The sequence below is a fragment of the Cryptomeria japonica genome, chromosome 4 (assembly GCF_030272615.1).
Source record: "Cryptomeria japonica chromosome 4, Sugi_1.0, whole genome shotgun sequence".
In the NCBI taxonomy this organism is placed as follows: domain Eukaryota; kingdom Viridiplantae; phylum Streptophyta; class Pinopsida; order Cupressales; family Cupressaceae; genus Cryptomeria; species Cryptomeria japonica.
The window spans coordinates 692729240-692741644 of NC_081408.1; the positions used below are offsets into that span (position 1 = coordinate 692729240).

At 32.7% G+C, this 12405-nt stretch overlaps 1 protein-coding gene across 1 annotated transcript; it reads left to right on the plus strand.

The window, feature by feature from the left end:
• The first annotated feature begins 2828 nt into the window (after nucleotides 1-2828).
• On the plus strand, nucleotides 2829-7087 carry LOC131041626 (large ribosomal subunit protein eL18y). The gene is made up of 6 exons (XM_057974768.2): nucleotides 2829-2974; nucleotides 3073-3162; nucleotides 3289-3417; nucleotides 6076-6258; nucleotides 6478-6648; nucleotides 6740-7087. Exons 1-5 carry the CDS (start codon nucleotides 2972-2974, stop codon nucleotides 6634-6636), a joined length of 564 nt encoding a protein of 187 aa, XP_057830751.1. The 5' UTR covers nucleotides 2829-2971; the 3' UTR covers nucleotides 6637-6648; nucleotides 6740-7087.
• Nucleotides 7088-12405: the final 5318 nt, after the last annotated feature.

Genomic DNA, 12405 nt, shown 5'->3' on the forward strand with positions numbered 1-12405 from the left:
AGAGAGAGAGAGAGAGAGAGAGAGAGAGAGAGAGAGAGAGAGAGAGAGAAATGTTATATACATATGCATACACATATTATATACATACGTATATATTTCTATATATTGGTATTGTTTTTATGTCAACATAACCCACACGGATTTTAGGTATAAAAACCGCAATTGGGCTTTTATATTTAAAAAACTCATTTGTGTTTTTATTTTCAAAAACATGATCGCGTTTAGGCTCGTTAATAGCCTTGGATGACAAGGCTGAGGCTTGGGAGTTTGAATTCCCTCCATTTCCCTCCTTTTTCATGTGTTTTGTTTTATCAATTTGGTTTCTCAACTTCCTTGTCATTAGGTTTACACCTCATCAACTAGGTATTTGTAAAATTACCACCATAATTTCACACGTCTTCTGAGCTTTCTAACCATATAATTTTTTCTATATTTGAACAACATTAATATATTAAAGTTTTTTTTTTACTAGTGTCTCCATAGTTCTCAGAGACATATGTGTACCGTTTTTTAAATAACTTTTGATATACTTATCCAAATTTACAACAAATTATATATTATTGTAGTGCACTTGATTCTTTACACTTCAATTTTTTTTGCATTTTTGATTATTTTGATGCAAGTTATGCTTCATGCGCGAACAAGCATCTAATTTTCAGGATGTACCCATTTCGAAAAATCATAAAAAAAATACTCGAGAAAATTACAAAAAATACACAACTTCTAGTGCTCACTCTTAACTATCTTTCTACCAAAGGATTTGTCAAAATACTAAATCTAATTATGACTTTTTTGATGCGCACGCCAACCACTATGTTATGTTTTTTCAAAAAAAATCAAGAACTATTTTTCGTGCGCAAAGTATTTGACCCCCTTAATCTTATCCAATTTTAAAAATTATCAGTAGTTTGGAAACTAGAATCAGAGTACTACAATCTTTGTTCTTACTCCTCGAAGTTGAGGTTTAGTTGATTTCCAAAAAAAGGTGTCCACTTATAACCCCCTTTTTGCACATCATCTTGGTGCACTTACCCAACATTCAAGTAAGGTTATCAACAAGGTTTAATAATGGTTAGGGTTCAATTAGAATCTGGGCTACCTAGTTACAATTTAATCAGGATTAGGGTTCACTTAAGGTTGGGGTTAGTGTTTAAATAAGGTTAGGGTTGATGTTCAATTAGGGTTAAGGTTAGGACAAAGCTTGGGTTAGTGTCAAGGTTAGGACTGGGGCTAGTGTGAGGGTTCAATTAGGGTTAGGGTTAAGTGTTACATTTGTTAATATTATTACCCATGAAATTTAATTAATACATTACATCATTAGGTTAGGGTTCAACTAGGGTTTAATTAGGGTTAGGGTTAAAGTTACAGAATAAAGTTTGAGGTGAAGGCTACAATTAGTGTTAAAAATACATTAGGGTTAGGGTTTGATTGGGCTTATACTAATGCTAGAGTCATGGTTTAATTAAGATTACAATTAGAATTAGAGTTGCCATTAGAATTGGGGTTAGTGTTAGGGTTATTGTTAGATTAAGGCTAGGTTAGACTTTAATAACATTAGGGTTAATATTAGATTAGGGTTAAGGTTAGGGTTAGGGTTAGGGTTAGGGTTAATGTTAGATTAGGGTTCAAATAGGGAAAATGTTTTATTTAGGGTTAGGGTTGAATTAGTGTTATGGTTAGGATTTAATTAGGGTTATAGCTAAAATTAGGGTTGCCATTAGAAACAAGGTTAGGATTAGGACTATGATTGAATTAGGATTATAAGAAAAAAATCGACTTAGGATAAGGGTTAGGATTAGGGATTAATTAGAGTTAGGGCTAACATAAGAATAGAGTTTTGATAGGGTTAGCATCAGGGTTAGATTTAATGTTAGATTAGGGTTAATGTGAGGGTTAGAATTCAAATTAAAAAAAGTAATAAGGTTAGGGTTACAATTAACATTAGATTATGAACAAGGTTAGCATTGGGGTTTGATTTAATGTTAGATTAGAGTTAAATTTAAGATTAGAATTAGAATTAGAATCAGACATAGGATTAGGTTAGGGTTAGTTTTTGATAAGAGTTAGGGTTAAGGTTAGTGTACAATTTGAGTTGCAGTTTAATAAGTGTTAAAGTTAGGGTCCATTTCAATTTAGGATTAATGTTCAATTAAGGTTATTGAAAGGGTTCAATTATGGTTAGGGTTTAATTAGGGTTAGGGTCAGGGATATTATCCAGATATGGTTAGGGTTCAATTAGGGTTAGGGTAAACGTATGGTTGGGGTTCAAATAGGGTTAGTTAGAATTCAATTAGGGTTAATGTTAGAATTAGAATTAGAGATAGGGATTTAGTTAAGATTAAATTAGGGTTAGGGACCAATTAGGGTTATAGGAGAAATCTTTGAGTTAGGACTAGGGTTGGGGTTAGAATAACGTTAAGGTTAATATTATATTAGGTTTAAGGTTAGAGTTAGGGTTCAATTGGGATTAGCGTTAATATTAGATTAGGGTTAATTAGGAGAGAATATTTGAATTAGGTTAGAGTTGAATTAGTGTCATGGTTAAGGTTTAATTAAGGTTATAGCTAAAGTCAAGGTTGACATTAGAATTAGGATCAAATTTAGAGCAAGGTTCCATCCTATTTCTACAATAACCTAGCCTTAATTAAATCATAATCATAATATTAATTTATTTAATATTTTTCATGTTACATTGTTATATTATTATTATATTATAATTTATTATATATATATGGTAGTCCTAAAACCTCCGAGAAAAGGTTAATTTATTTCCCTTGTTCGACTGAATTTAATTTTAACGCAACATTTACACATTTCCTTAAATAATTTTTATTAGACAAAGTTTTTAAAACCCTAACCCTAATCTAACAAAACGACGGGTTTAAACATTCAGTTGGGTCTCTGTTTTTCGAGGGTTGTAGGAGGGAGCGGCAGGAGCGTTAATCGAAGTGCAGGTCACTGGCAGGAAAAAATGGTAAGTTAATGTTTGTTTCATCAGAAAAGAAATAATACTGGTGTTTTTTAATTTGATTTGTTTCCTTTTGAAATACGGTGATATTCGGCTGCAAACAGGGTATCGATTTGGTAGCAGGAGGGAAGAGCAAGAAGACCAAGCGTACAGCTCCGAAGAGCGACGATATTTACCTCAAGCTTCTTGTAAAGGTATTTTATTTATTTTTTAATTAGCTTTCTCCATTAATTCACCTGTCAAGCTTTTTGATTTCTTTTTTTGTTGCTAGAATCCTTACCCCAATTCTATTTTGCTCGACGATCTGGAACATTGAGCAGCTTTACAGGTTTTTGGTGAGAAGAACCAATAGCAGCTTCAATGCCGTGGTTTTGAAGAGGCTGTTTATGAGCAAGATCCACAAAGCACCGTTGTCTATGTCTCGGCTCGTGCGTTATATGGAGGGAAAGGTTAGTAATATTTCTACTTATTTAATGTTGTATTATTCCTATTTTAGTCACGAATCGAATGCAACTAGAGTTTTCACCGATCGTTTAGAGTATAGGGTAAATAATGAGCACAGGGCTTGTTTTGTGGCGACGTTTTGCGGCAGTAGTGAATGTATTTAAATCCACATTTGGTATGCGTCTGATATACATAAATGTTAATAGAGAATCAAAATTCATCGAGTAAAATGAAAAACAAAAGATTAATTTGGCCAACAATCATGTGTAAATTTAGTAGTATAAATCAACATAGTTCCTTGTTTGTGAGCTCTCTGTTCATAATCTTCAACCACAGGAGGGAGTATTAGCTTTTGAAACACAGTATATTCGTTGTGTAGTATTAGCTACGTGGTTGGAGAAGAAGAGGGTGTTAGGTTGAGTAGTTGAGGCAGCAAATTTATCTGATTTAAGAATTAGTTGTGATAATTTTACTATCAGGCAGTGTGAAGCCTCTAGGTATTGCCATATAGCTTATTGTTCATTTTTTTGCTTGTATGTTACTTTTGCTTTCTCTTAATTATTTGCCTGTCTACGGTGGATCTAATTCAAGCACCTTGTCCCCGTGGTTTAGGCATCCCACGCAGACTTTGGTGTAATACTCAGCGAGCATTGTATTTGGGAAGTTTAATCGGTGGCTCTAATGAAAGTCTCTTTTGGTAAACCACTTGGTCTCTCAATTGAGACCAAATTTGTTGCAGTGTGTAGGTGTTTGAGTTAAAACTTGTTTCACTGTGACATATTGCTACAAGAGGTGGATTATGTAAATAGGTGATTTAGTTGAATCTGTAAGCCTTCAAGTAGTATTTCCTATATTTGGAAGATTGTCCCTACTTGCACAGAATGGCACTCACACCATTAATGAGCTTGTGTCAAAATAGTGGCATTTTGACTGTTCTTTGGTTGAGCATGGTAATAGCCTTCAAGCATTTTTATAGTAGCATTTCCTATATTAGGAAGGTTGACCCTACTTGCACAGAATGGCAGTCACACCATTAATGAGCTTGTGTCAAAATAATGTCATTTTGATATTTATTATGTCTTAGTTTCAACATGGCACAATTGCAGTTAGTAGTGAAGATGTGGCTGATTGGTAATATTGCCAAGAGATGAAGGGCTTAATTACCACGGCTCCATTTAGTTACCTGTCAAAACTATTTAAGTATCTAGCATGTCATTCATGTGGAGAACTAATTTTAATCCAAAGATGGTTGATTTTGTACCATATCCAAATCTCAGCAGACACCGCGTTCCTTAAGTTAAACTATGGTTTACCTTTCTTTACATAAGCTATATGGTATGTTGGTAGTTATATCATATGAGGGGAGGAAGATTTTTGTATTAAGTATCATAGAATCACAAAGCTCATTTTTGCTCATTCGAGCATCCACGTTACAAACTTATTACAAATACCAGCTCCTTTCGAGCAAACTTATTACAAATACTAGCTCTTTGAGCACCAAACTAGAAACAACAATTGGAAGATCAAGGGTCGCAACTTAGAAATCATACAACCAATGGAAGACCAAGAGTCAACTTAGAATTCCACACAAAGGTGTCCCTCATGGGAGTTGAACTTGGGTCTCCACATTGAGAACTCAATGCTTTAACCAAATAAGCTCAACCCCTTGGACAGGGTAGGAAGATTTTGTCTTTAATCTGAATAATATATTGATAAGCATTTGATGAAAGGAAGCTTATGAATAACGACAAGATATATGTTTCAATGCTCTAGTGTGCGATCAATTTTCTGCAAAGTAAGAGAGGTTTGTTGCTATCTATGTAAAGCACCAACTTATCATAAATAGTTTGAAGTTTAGATGATAAGAAGGTGATTCTTTTGATACTAAAATTAGACAGCTAAATATAAACGACTTATCATAAGTAGTTTGAAGTTTAGATGATAAGAAGGTGATTCTTTTGATACTAAAATTAGACAGCTAAATATAAAACTCTCATCATGGAAGAGATTAAATACCTAAATATTCTTCCAGAACATCTCAAAGAGGTCTTTTTTTGTGGTTTTGATGACATCTAGATTATGAATCGACAAATTAATCCGAAGTCCCGAAATTGTGTGCTCCCAAATGTAAAGGATGCAATAAAGAAATCTATTTTCTAATTTGAATCTTCAATCCTTGTAAATTGACTTAAGAGAGATCTCATGCCTTTGACAATCCTTCCTTGTAAGTTGACTAAGATAGATTTCATGCCAAGTACAATCCCTTCCAATTTATGCCTATGGTTGACTGAAACCTCATTTATGCAACGGTTAAGAACATTTCATGAAAAATCTTTTCTACTCTGTTTGATGCAGTGCATCTAGAATACCTTGTTCAGACAACAATAAAAGAACATCTTACACATCATCTTTCATGCAACAGGAAAATTGTAAGAAGATTTTGTGCATTTCTCTAGTTTAGAAATTCTTTCACATCAGTCACGTATTACTGGGGTACAACTGGAACTTTAAGTGACTATTATGTTGAAATGCTATTAAGGAAATTTATTAAGATGCATTAAATAATGGAATGCTTTTTTATTTTTCCGTAGCTCTTTATGGATGAAGTGGATGGACAACATGTTAGAGTATAGTTGATTAACATCATTTTTTTTGTTTTTCAGGAGGGAAGTACTGCTGTGTTAGTTGGTACTGTAACTGATGATAAAAGACTTTATGAGCTACCGGCGTTGAAGGTTGTAGCTCTTCGATTCACAGAAACAGCTAGGGCCCGGATTTTGAAGGCAGGAGGGGAATGCTTGACCTTTGATCAACTTGCTTTGCTTGCACCATTGGGACAGAACACGGTACTATAATAGAGCATAGCTGTGTAAATGCATTTTGTTTGATGAACGTGTTGGCTGTTTAGGATGGCATTATCGGTCTGATCATTTTGTAATAATTTTTTTGTTTGTTTAGTAATGTTTTTTGGACCTTTTTCTTCATTTTCTCTAAGGTCACATTGCCAAATAATTGTAGAGTTTTATTACTGGCTTTGTGCTTAAAACAATGTTAATGTTTGTCAGGTTCTTTTGCGTGGACCTAAGAGTCACCGTGAGGCTGTTAAGCATTTTGGAAAGGCACCTGGTGTCCCACACAGTCACACCAAACCCTATGTCCGCTCGAAAGGAAGGAAATTTGAGAAAGCTCGTGGTAGGAGAAACAGCCGTGGGTACAAGGTTTAAACCATTTAACAGGTAATTTTCCTGTCGATTCACTTAAGGAGAAATGAGCAAAATTAAGGCTTCACTTGTCTTTAATGCATACTAAGTTCTATTGGTGCTGCAGGTTTTCTGGAGCAATTTTAGGAAATTATAGAGACATAAGGTTTACTACACCTTATGTGGTAATTGTAAGCGGTAATGGTATATTGTTGTTTTTAGAACTTCAAAGGTTCATTTTAATTCATGAGACACAATTTTTTTTGGCTTCTTAACTTTCTGTCAAACATTGAATTCTCGTAACTTTTGGCACAGTTTAGCCAAATTTATATCGTGGTCACTTCAATGTTCATGGTATACTGAATTATGTTTTTTGAATGGCTTTTTAAAATGTGGTTCCTTGTGGCTTCAAGGTTTTGTTCATAGTGGTGCTTACAGAAATTAATTATTCTGGGTTCCCTGGAACTATTTCTAAGTTGGCAAATGCAGTCTTTTGACATGGTTTAAGGTTTTCTTTATGCTGGATCGTGTTGCATATCAAATTTTAGCATTCAACTGCAGTATTTGTTAAAGCTTACATTTACTCCAAATATTAGATATGCAATCTGACAAATACAAAAATGATTGATACGTTTGCCATGCATTTGTCTGGTTAGTGGAAGGCTTTTTTAATGTCTGGGTAAATCAGACGAGAGAAAAGTATTGATTGTACAAGACAGCAGGAAGTTAATATGTATCTATACCATAGATTTTTAAATGAAACCAGTAACTGGTTAGTGGAAGGATTAAATCGTATGCTTGATAAATTAGAGTGAGAAGTTTTGATCTAACAAAAGGCATGAATAAGTTAGTATTCTTCAGCTCCTAAGATAACAATAAGCAAATTCGTTTGCTGAGCACGTGCTTGGACCTATACAAATAACCTGATAGATAGACAATTCAACAATACTTTCTGTTTAATTGCCATCAATTCAAAATTTGTGGCTGATAGTGTAAGATAACAATGGTCAAGCCATTAATTCAAAATTTGTGGCTGATAGTGTAAGATAACAATGGTCAAGCCATTAATTCAAAATTTGTGGCTGATAGTGTAAGATAACAATAGCTGAGGTCTTTTGCTCAGCATGTGCATGGACCTATACACAAATAGCCCCTAAGATAACAATAACCAAATTCGTTTGCTGAGCACATGCTTGGACCTATACAAATAACCTGATAGACAGACAATTCAACAATACTTTCTGTTTAATTGCTATTATTGTCTATTGTGAGACATGGTCAAACCATTAATTCAAAATTTGTGGCTGATAGTGTAAGATAACAATAGCTGAGGTCTTTTGCTCAGCATGTGCACTGACCTATACACAGATAGCGCCATATAGCCATAGGGACATAGTCAGGCCATTGCTTCAAATTTTTTGGCTGATATGTTGTCTTCGGATTTATATGAAAAGAAAATAAGTTACTAGATATACAGTTATGATGTCTATGATACTGGAATCTTTACTAAATGAGGCTCTGTATATTGCTACAAAGTGAGCAAGGAGAGTAGTGTTGTAATATTGGCTGAAGCACACTGGACTATATATTTCTGTCAGAGAATTTACGCAGCAGGGCTTAATGATATTCCACAAACGTGTGAATGATACATGTAATGCATTTTTAGAAAGAGGAATTACGAATCCATTTCAAGGATTTAAGAAAAAAATAAAAATTCTGAATCCATTGCAAGGAATTAAGAAAAAAGAATTATGAATGCAAAACAAGGATTTTAAAAAGGTTGCAAGTAGTCTAAATAAGTCCTACATGAGTAAGAGTCTTCTATAACACCAAAAAACTTTTTCACAGAAGAGAGAAGCGAGAGAACCGACATGAGTAAGGGTCTTCTGTAACACCAAAAAACTTTTTCACAGAAGAGAGAAGCGAGAGAGATTGTTAAATTGGCACTATACGATAGAATACGATGCAAATGTATGTAGACTCTGGTACAAGAGATAACATAGGAGCAAGATTTTTCTGCGATATCAAAGAACCTTTTAACCAAAGAGAAGCGAGAAAGAATGTTAATTTGGCAAAATACTTGTACGATATAAAACAATGCAAAAGTCTACACGATTGGACATGGACTCTGGTCTGCAAAGTTGATACAAGATATGACGTGTTTGTGACAAGAAGTGTTATGATCCTTCAGATTCAGAAAGTAAGTACTTTTTGAAATTTGTGTTATAAGCCAAACTGGACTGTAAATTCTGTGCTGTGGGAAGAAGTTATGGTTCAAGAAGGTGGACTTGTTTTTGCAGTTCACGGAGGGTAAGTGCTTCATGAATATTCATTGAGGGCTATTGTTTTTTTGTTCCGATTTAGTGAGATGTTGGGACAAAATGGATTCTCTTAGTGTGAGCAAGCACAAACTTAATACATTTAGAAAGCTTAATTAAATCCTAGGGTCAAGTATACATTTTTAACACTGATTCTCCTAATCAATTGCTTTGGCATTTTTAAGGCAAATCTAGACACTTATATCGGTTTGCTCACGGAAATTAGTGCACATGCGTAATTCCAGAAGCGAGCATCATTAAATTTATGATTTGATTAGTATTAGGTCACTCCTTTTGCTCACCCAACGTAAGGGGAATTTGGTAATAACTTCACTCTTTGCTCATCCAACCCACCAATTATCAACTTTAAAGAAAAAAAATGATGATTAAAAGTCCATTAAGTATTGATAAAAAAAGTTATTACAAGAAAATGTATAACAGTTATTATAAGAAAATGTATTGGTTTTAAGAGGAATATTTATTGGAATAGTTTTGCATTTTGAGGTGGTTGTAGTGCATGATTATTGGGGCATCTTTAAGTAGGCATTATGCAACATGTATAAATGACGACTTTTTGATCTGTGTGTGTAGAATTATCCAATATTCTTTGTAACTATTCAGAAGTTGAAGCATAAGTTTTAAGCTCTTAAATCACATAGGGGAAAGGATCCATCAGTTGTGCACCCTAACTTGTGCTTCTCAAAATCCTACGTGGAAATTTCAAATCACTCCGATTTTTTTACAGCAGCTTACTTGGCAAGTACCCAGATTATAACTAAGGTTGCAGGGCCACATCAACTAAGGTTGCAGGGCCACATCATCAAATATGATGCAACATCAGAATGCTTTTTGCCAAGGTGTCCAAAATAGACCAAAAAAAAAGTGAGACCAATAGGTATGCAAAAAGGCCCCGATACTTGTGCAGCTGATGTGGCATCACATGATTGGTTACTTTTCACAACAAATAGTATATTTCATTCAATTATTGGTACTTATCATATAACTATTGGTTTAATGTGTATAAAAGTTGGAAATTAATGTGTACAAAAGTTGGAAATTCAATCAGCAAGTATGGGGTATTAAATCAACAACTTCTATCACAAGAATTTGAATGCTCTCAACTATTGGGGTCCTTTCCCCTACAAAGATAACAATTTTTTTATTTTTTTTTAAATCAAACTTTTATACTTCCTTTGTAACTATTCAGAAGTTGGAGTATAAGTTTTAAGCTCTTAAATCACATACAAAGATAACAATTTTTTTTTTAATCAAAATTTGATACTTTCTTTGTAACTATTCAGAAGTTGAAGTATAAGTTTTAAGCTCTTAAATCACATACAAAGATAACAATTTTTTCTTATTATCAAAATTTGATGTATGGGATAAGAGCTAAGAGTTTAGGGTGTACGAAGTTAGCTATAATGGCTACTAGTATCAAGAGATATTGCTGAGATGCGCTTACTACTTTATAGAAGTGGAGTTGAAACAAAGAGTTAAATGAAATGAAAGAAGAAAATTTGAATAAAAATTATCATTTCAATGCAATGATAGAAAACATATTAAAGATCTATTTTAGGAATTTTACAAATAGAAAAATATAATCAAATATATATTTTATATTATAAACAAACGAAATGCTTTTTTACCTTGTGATAAGGACATACTTTAATTTGATTAATATCTCTTGCTAGTATCAAATGATATTGCATAGAGCTTCTGATAAAGTAGTAGAGTTGAAATGAAGAGTTGGATGCAATGAAAGAAGAGAAATTGAATAAAAATTGTCATTTAAATGCAAGATAGAAACATGATATATATATATATTTTATAGGAATTTTACAAATAGAAAAATAAAATCACATATATATTTGACATTATAAATAAATGAAATGTTTTTTAACCTTGTGAGGAAGACATGCCTTTTATTTATCAACAAATTTGATTATTCTAAATGTTAATTTGTGCCTACACTAACAATATTGTCGATAATATTGCATTTGTAAATAAATAAAAGGCATGTCCTCATCAAATGTTTTTAGTTTATATAATTTTAACACCAAAAAAATAACACCGAAAAATTTGACACTTTCAATTTGCCCCTTTGAGTTACCATAAAAAATTTCAACCACCTTAAGTCTTCTAAAGAAGTGCACATCATGCACACACCATTGATAATTCCTTCCTTAAAACATATATCTTTTATAGATGTTAGCACTTGCAATTCTTTGGTATGACGACTCTAATAGCATTTAGGGGAAAAAAAATCTAGGAATAGTTTCAAATTTATCCTCTCATCACCATCTAAATCAAAGTTCATTTTATATTTTATCCACACCAAAATATGATAAATATTTTTTTTATTTTTAATAGCTAAAATTAACCTCTGACTATTAGACTAGATGACATTTTAAAATAACCCTAGAACTAAACAATCAACAATAAATCTTCATTTAAAGATGCTTTAGACTTCATGAGACAAAGACACCCAAACCCCCAAAGCTCCCAACGCAAAATTCATCAAATCTAAACAAGCCCCATTTCGACAATTGGAAACTATCTACACTTGTCTATCAATGAATCCAAACCCACTATAATAATGTAAAATAATGTGTTTAAATATTTTTAAAATGAGGTACAAAATTCAAATAGTTTGGCATAGAATCTAATAAGCAATTATTTTATTTAGTGGAAATGTCATCTTGAGATAAGTGAAGAAAATGTTTGAATTTGAGATATAAAATCACAACACGATTGAAGGGACAGAATCACGATTCAATTTCTTTTGTCTAACTTGATCTATCTTTCTCTTTATGTATTTCCTCCTTTAATTGGAAATCATGTATATGACTATTGCAACAAGAACTTGGAGCATTATGTTATGTGAAGATTCCTTGTTTTATAAATACTCCAAAAACATATGTTAGGCCTCTTTCGCATCATTAAGAGAAATTCTGGTCAAAATCATGAAGTCCAAAATGCACGATCATCTTTGAATTTATCATATTCCATGTCATGCTAGTCAAATAAATCTTGTGTCATTGTGGATTATTTTGTTATTTTAAAATAAATTGATGGCATGCAATCTATTAAAAATTAAGGAAGAGTGCTAGAGCATAATGTTTATTATGGGTCCACATGTACAATTAGTGGTCCTAAATAACATTTATAAGGCTACAATTTTAAATATACTTAAGCATATTAAATATACAATTAATTAATAAGTAAATATTTCTTGTATGGATTAATTTAATAATGAATAATTTTTTTTTTTATTTTTTTATTTTTTTTAATTTTTTAATTTTTTTTTTTCTTTTTTGAAATGTTATGATAAACCCCCTCAATAGATACAATCCATACATTATCTCATATTTAACATTTCATGATAGTTACAAAGAGGGTTTTGTGTATTGAGAGGCCATTGTCGGAAGAGGAAAGATGAAAGATTGTAATTCAAGTTTCTTGGATGTCAATATTT

Coding starts and splice junctions, on each gene's coding strand:
- LOC131041626 (XM_057974768.2), top strand. Junction 3,163..3,288: donor ACCTCAAGCTTCTTGTAAAG/GTATTTTATTTA, acceptor AACATTGAGCAG/CTTTACAGGTTTTTGGTGAG. Junction 3,418..6,075: donor TGCGTTATATGGAGGGAAAG/GTTAGTAATATT, acceptor TTTGTTTTTCAG/GAGGGAAGTACTGCTGTGTT.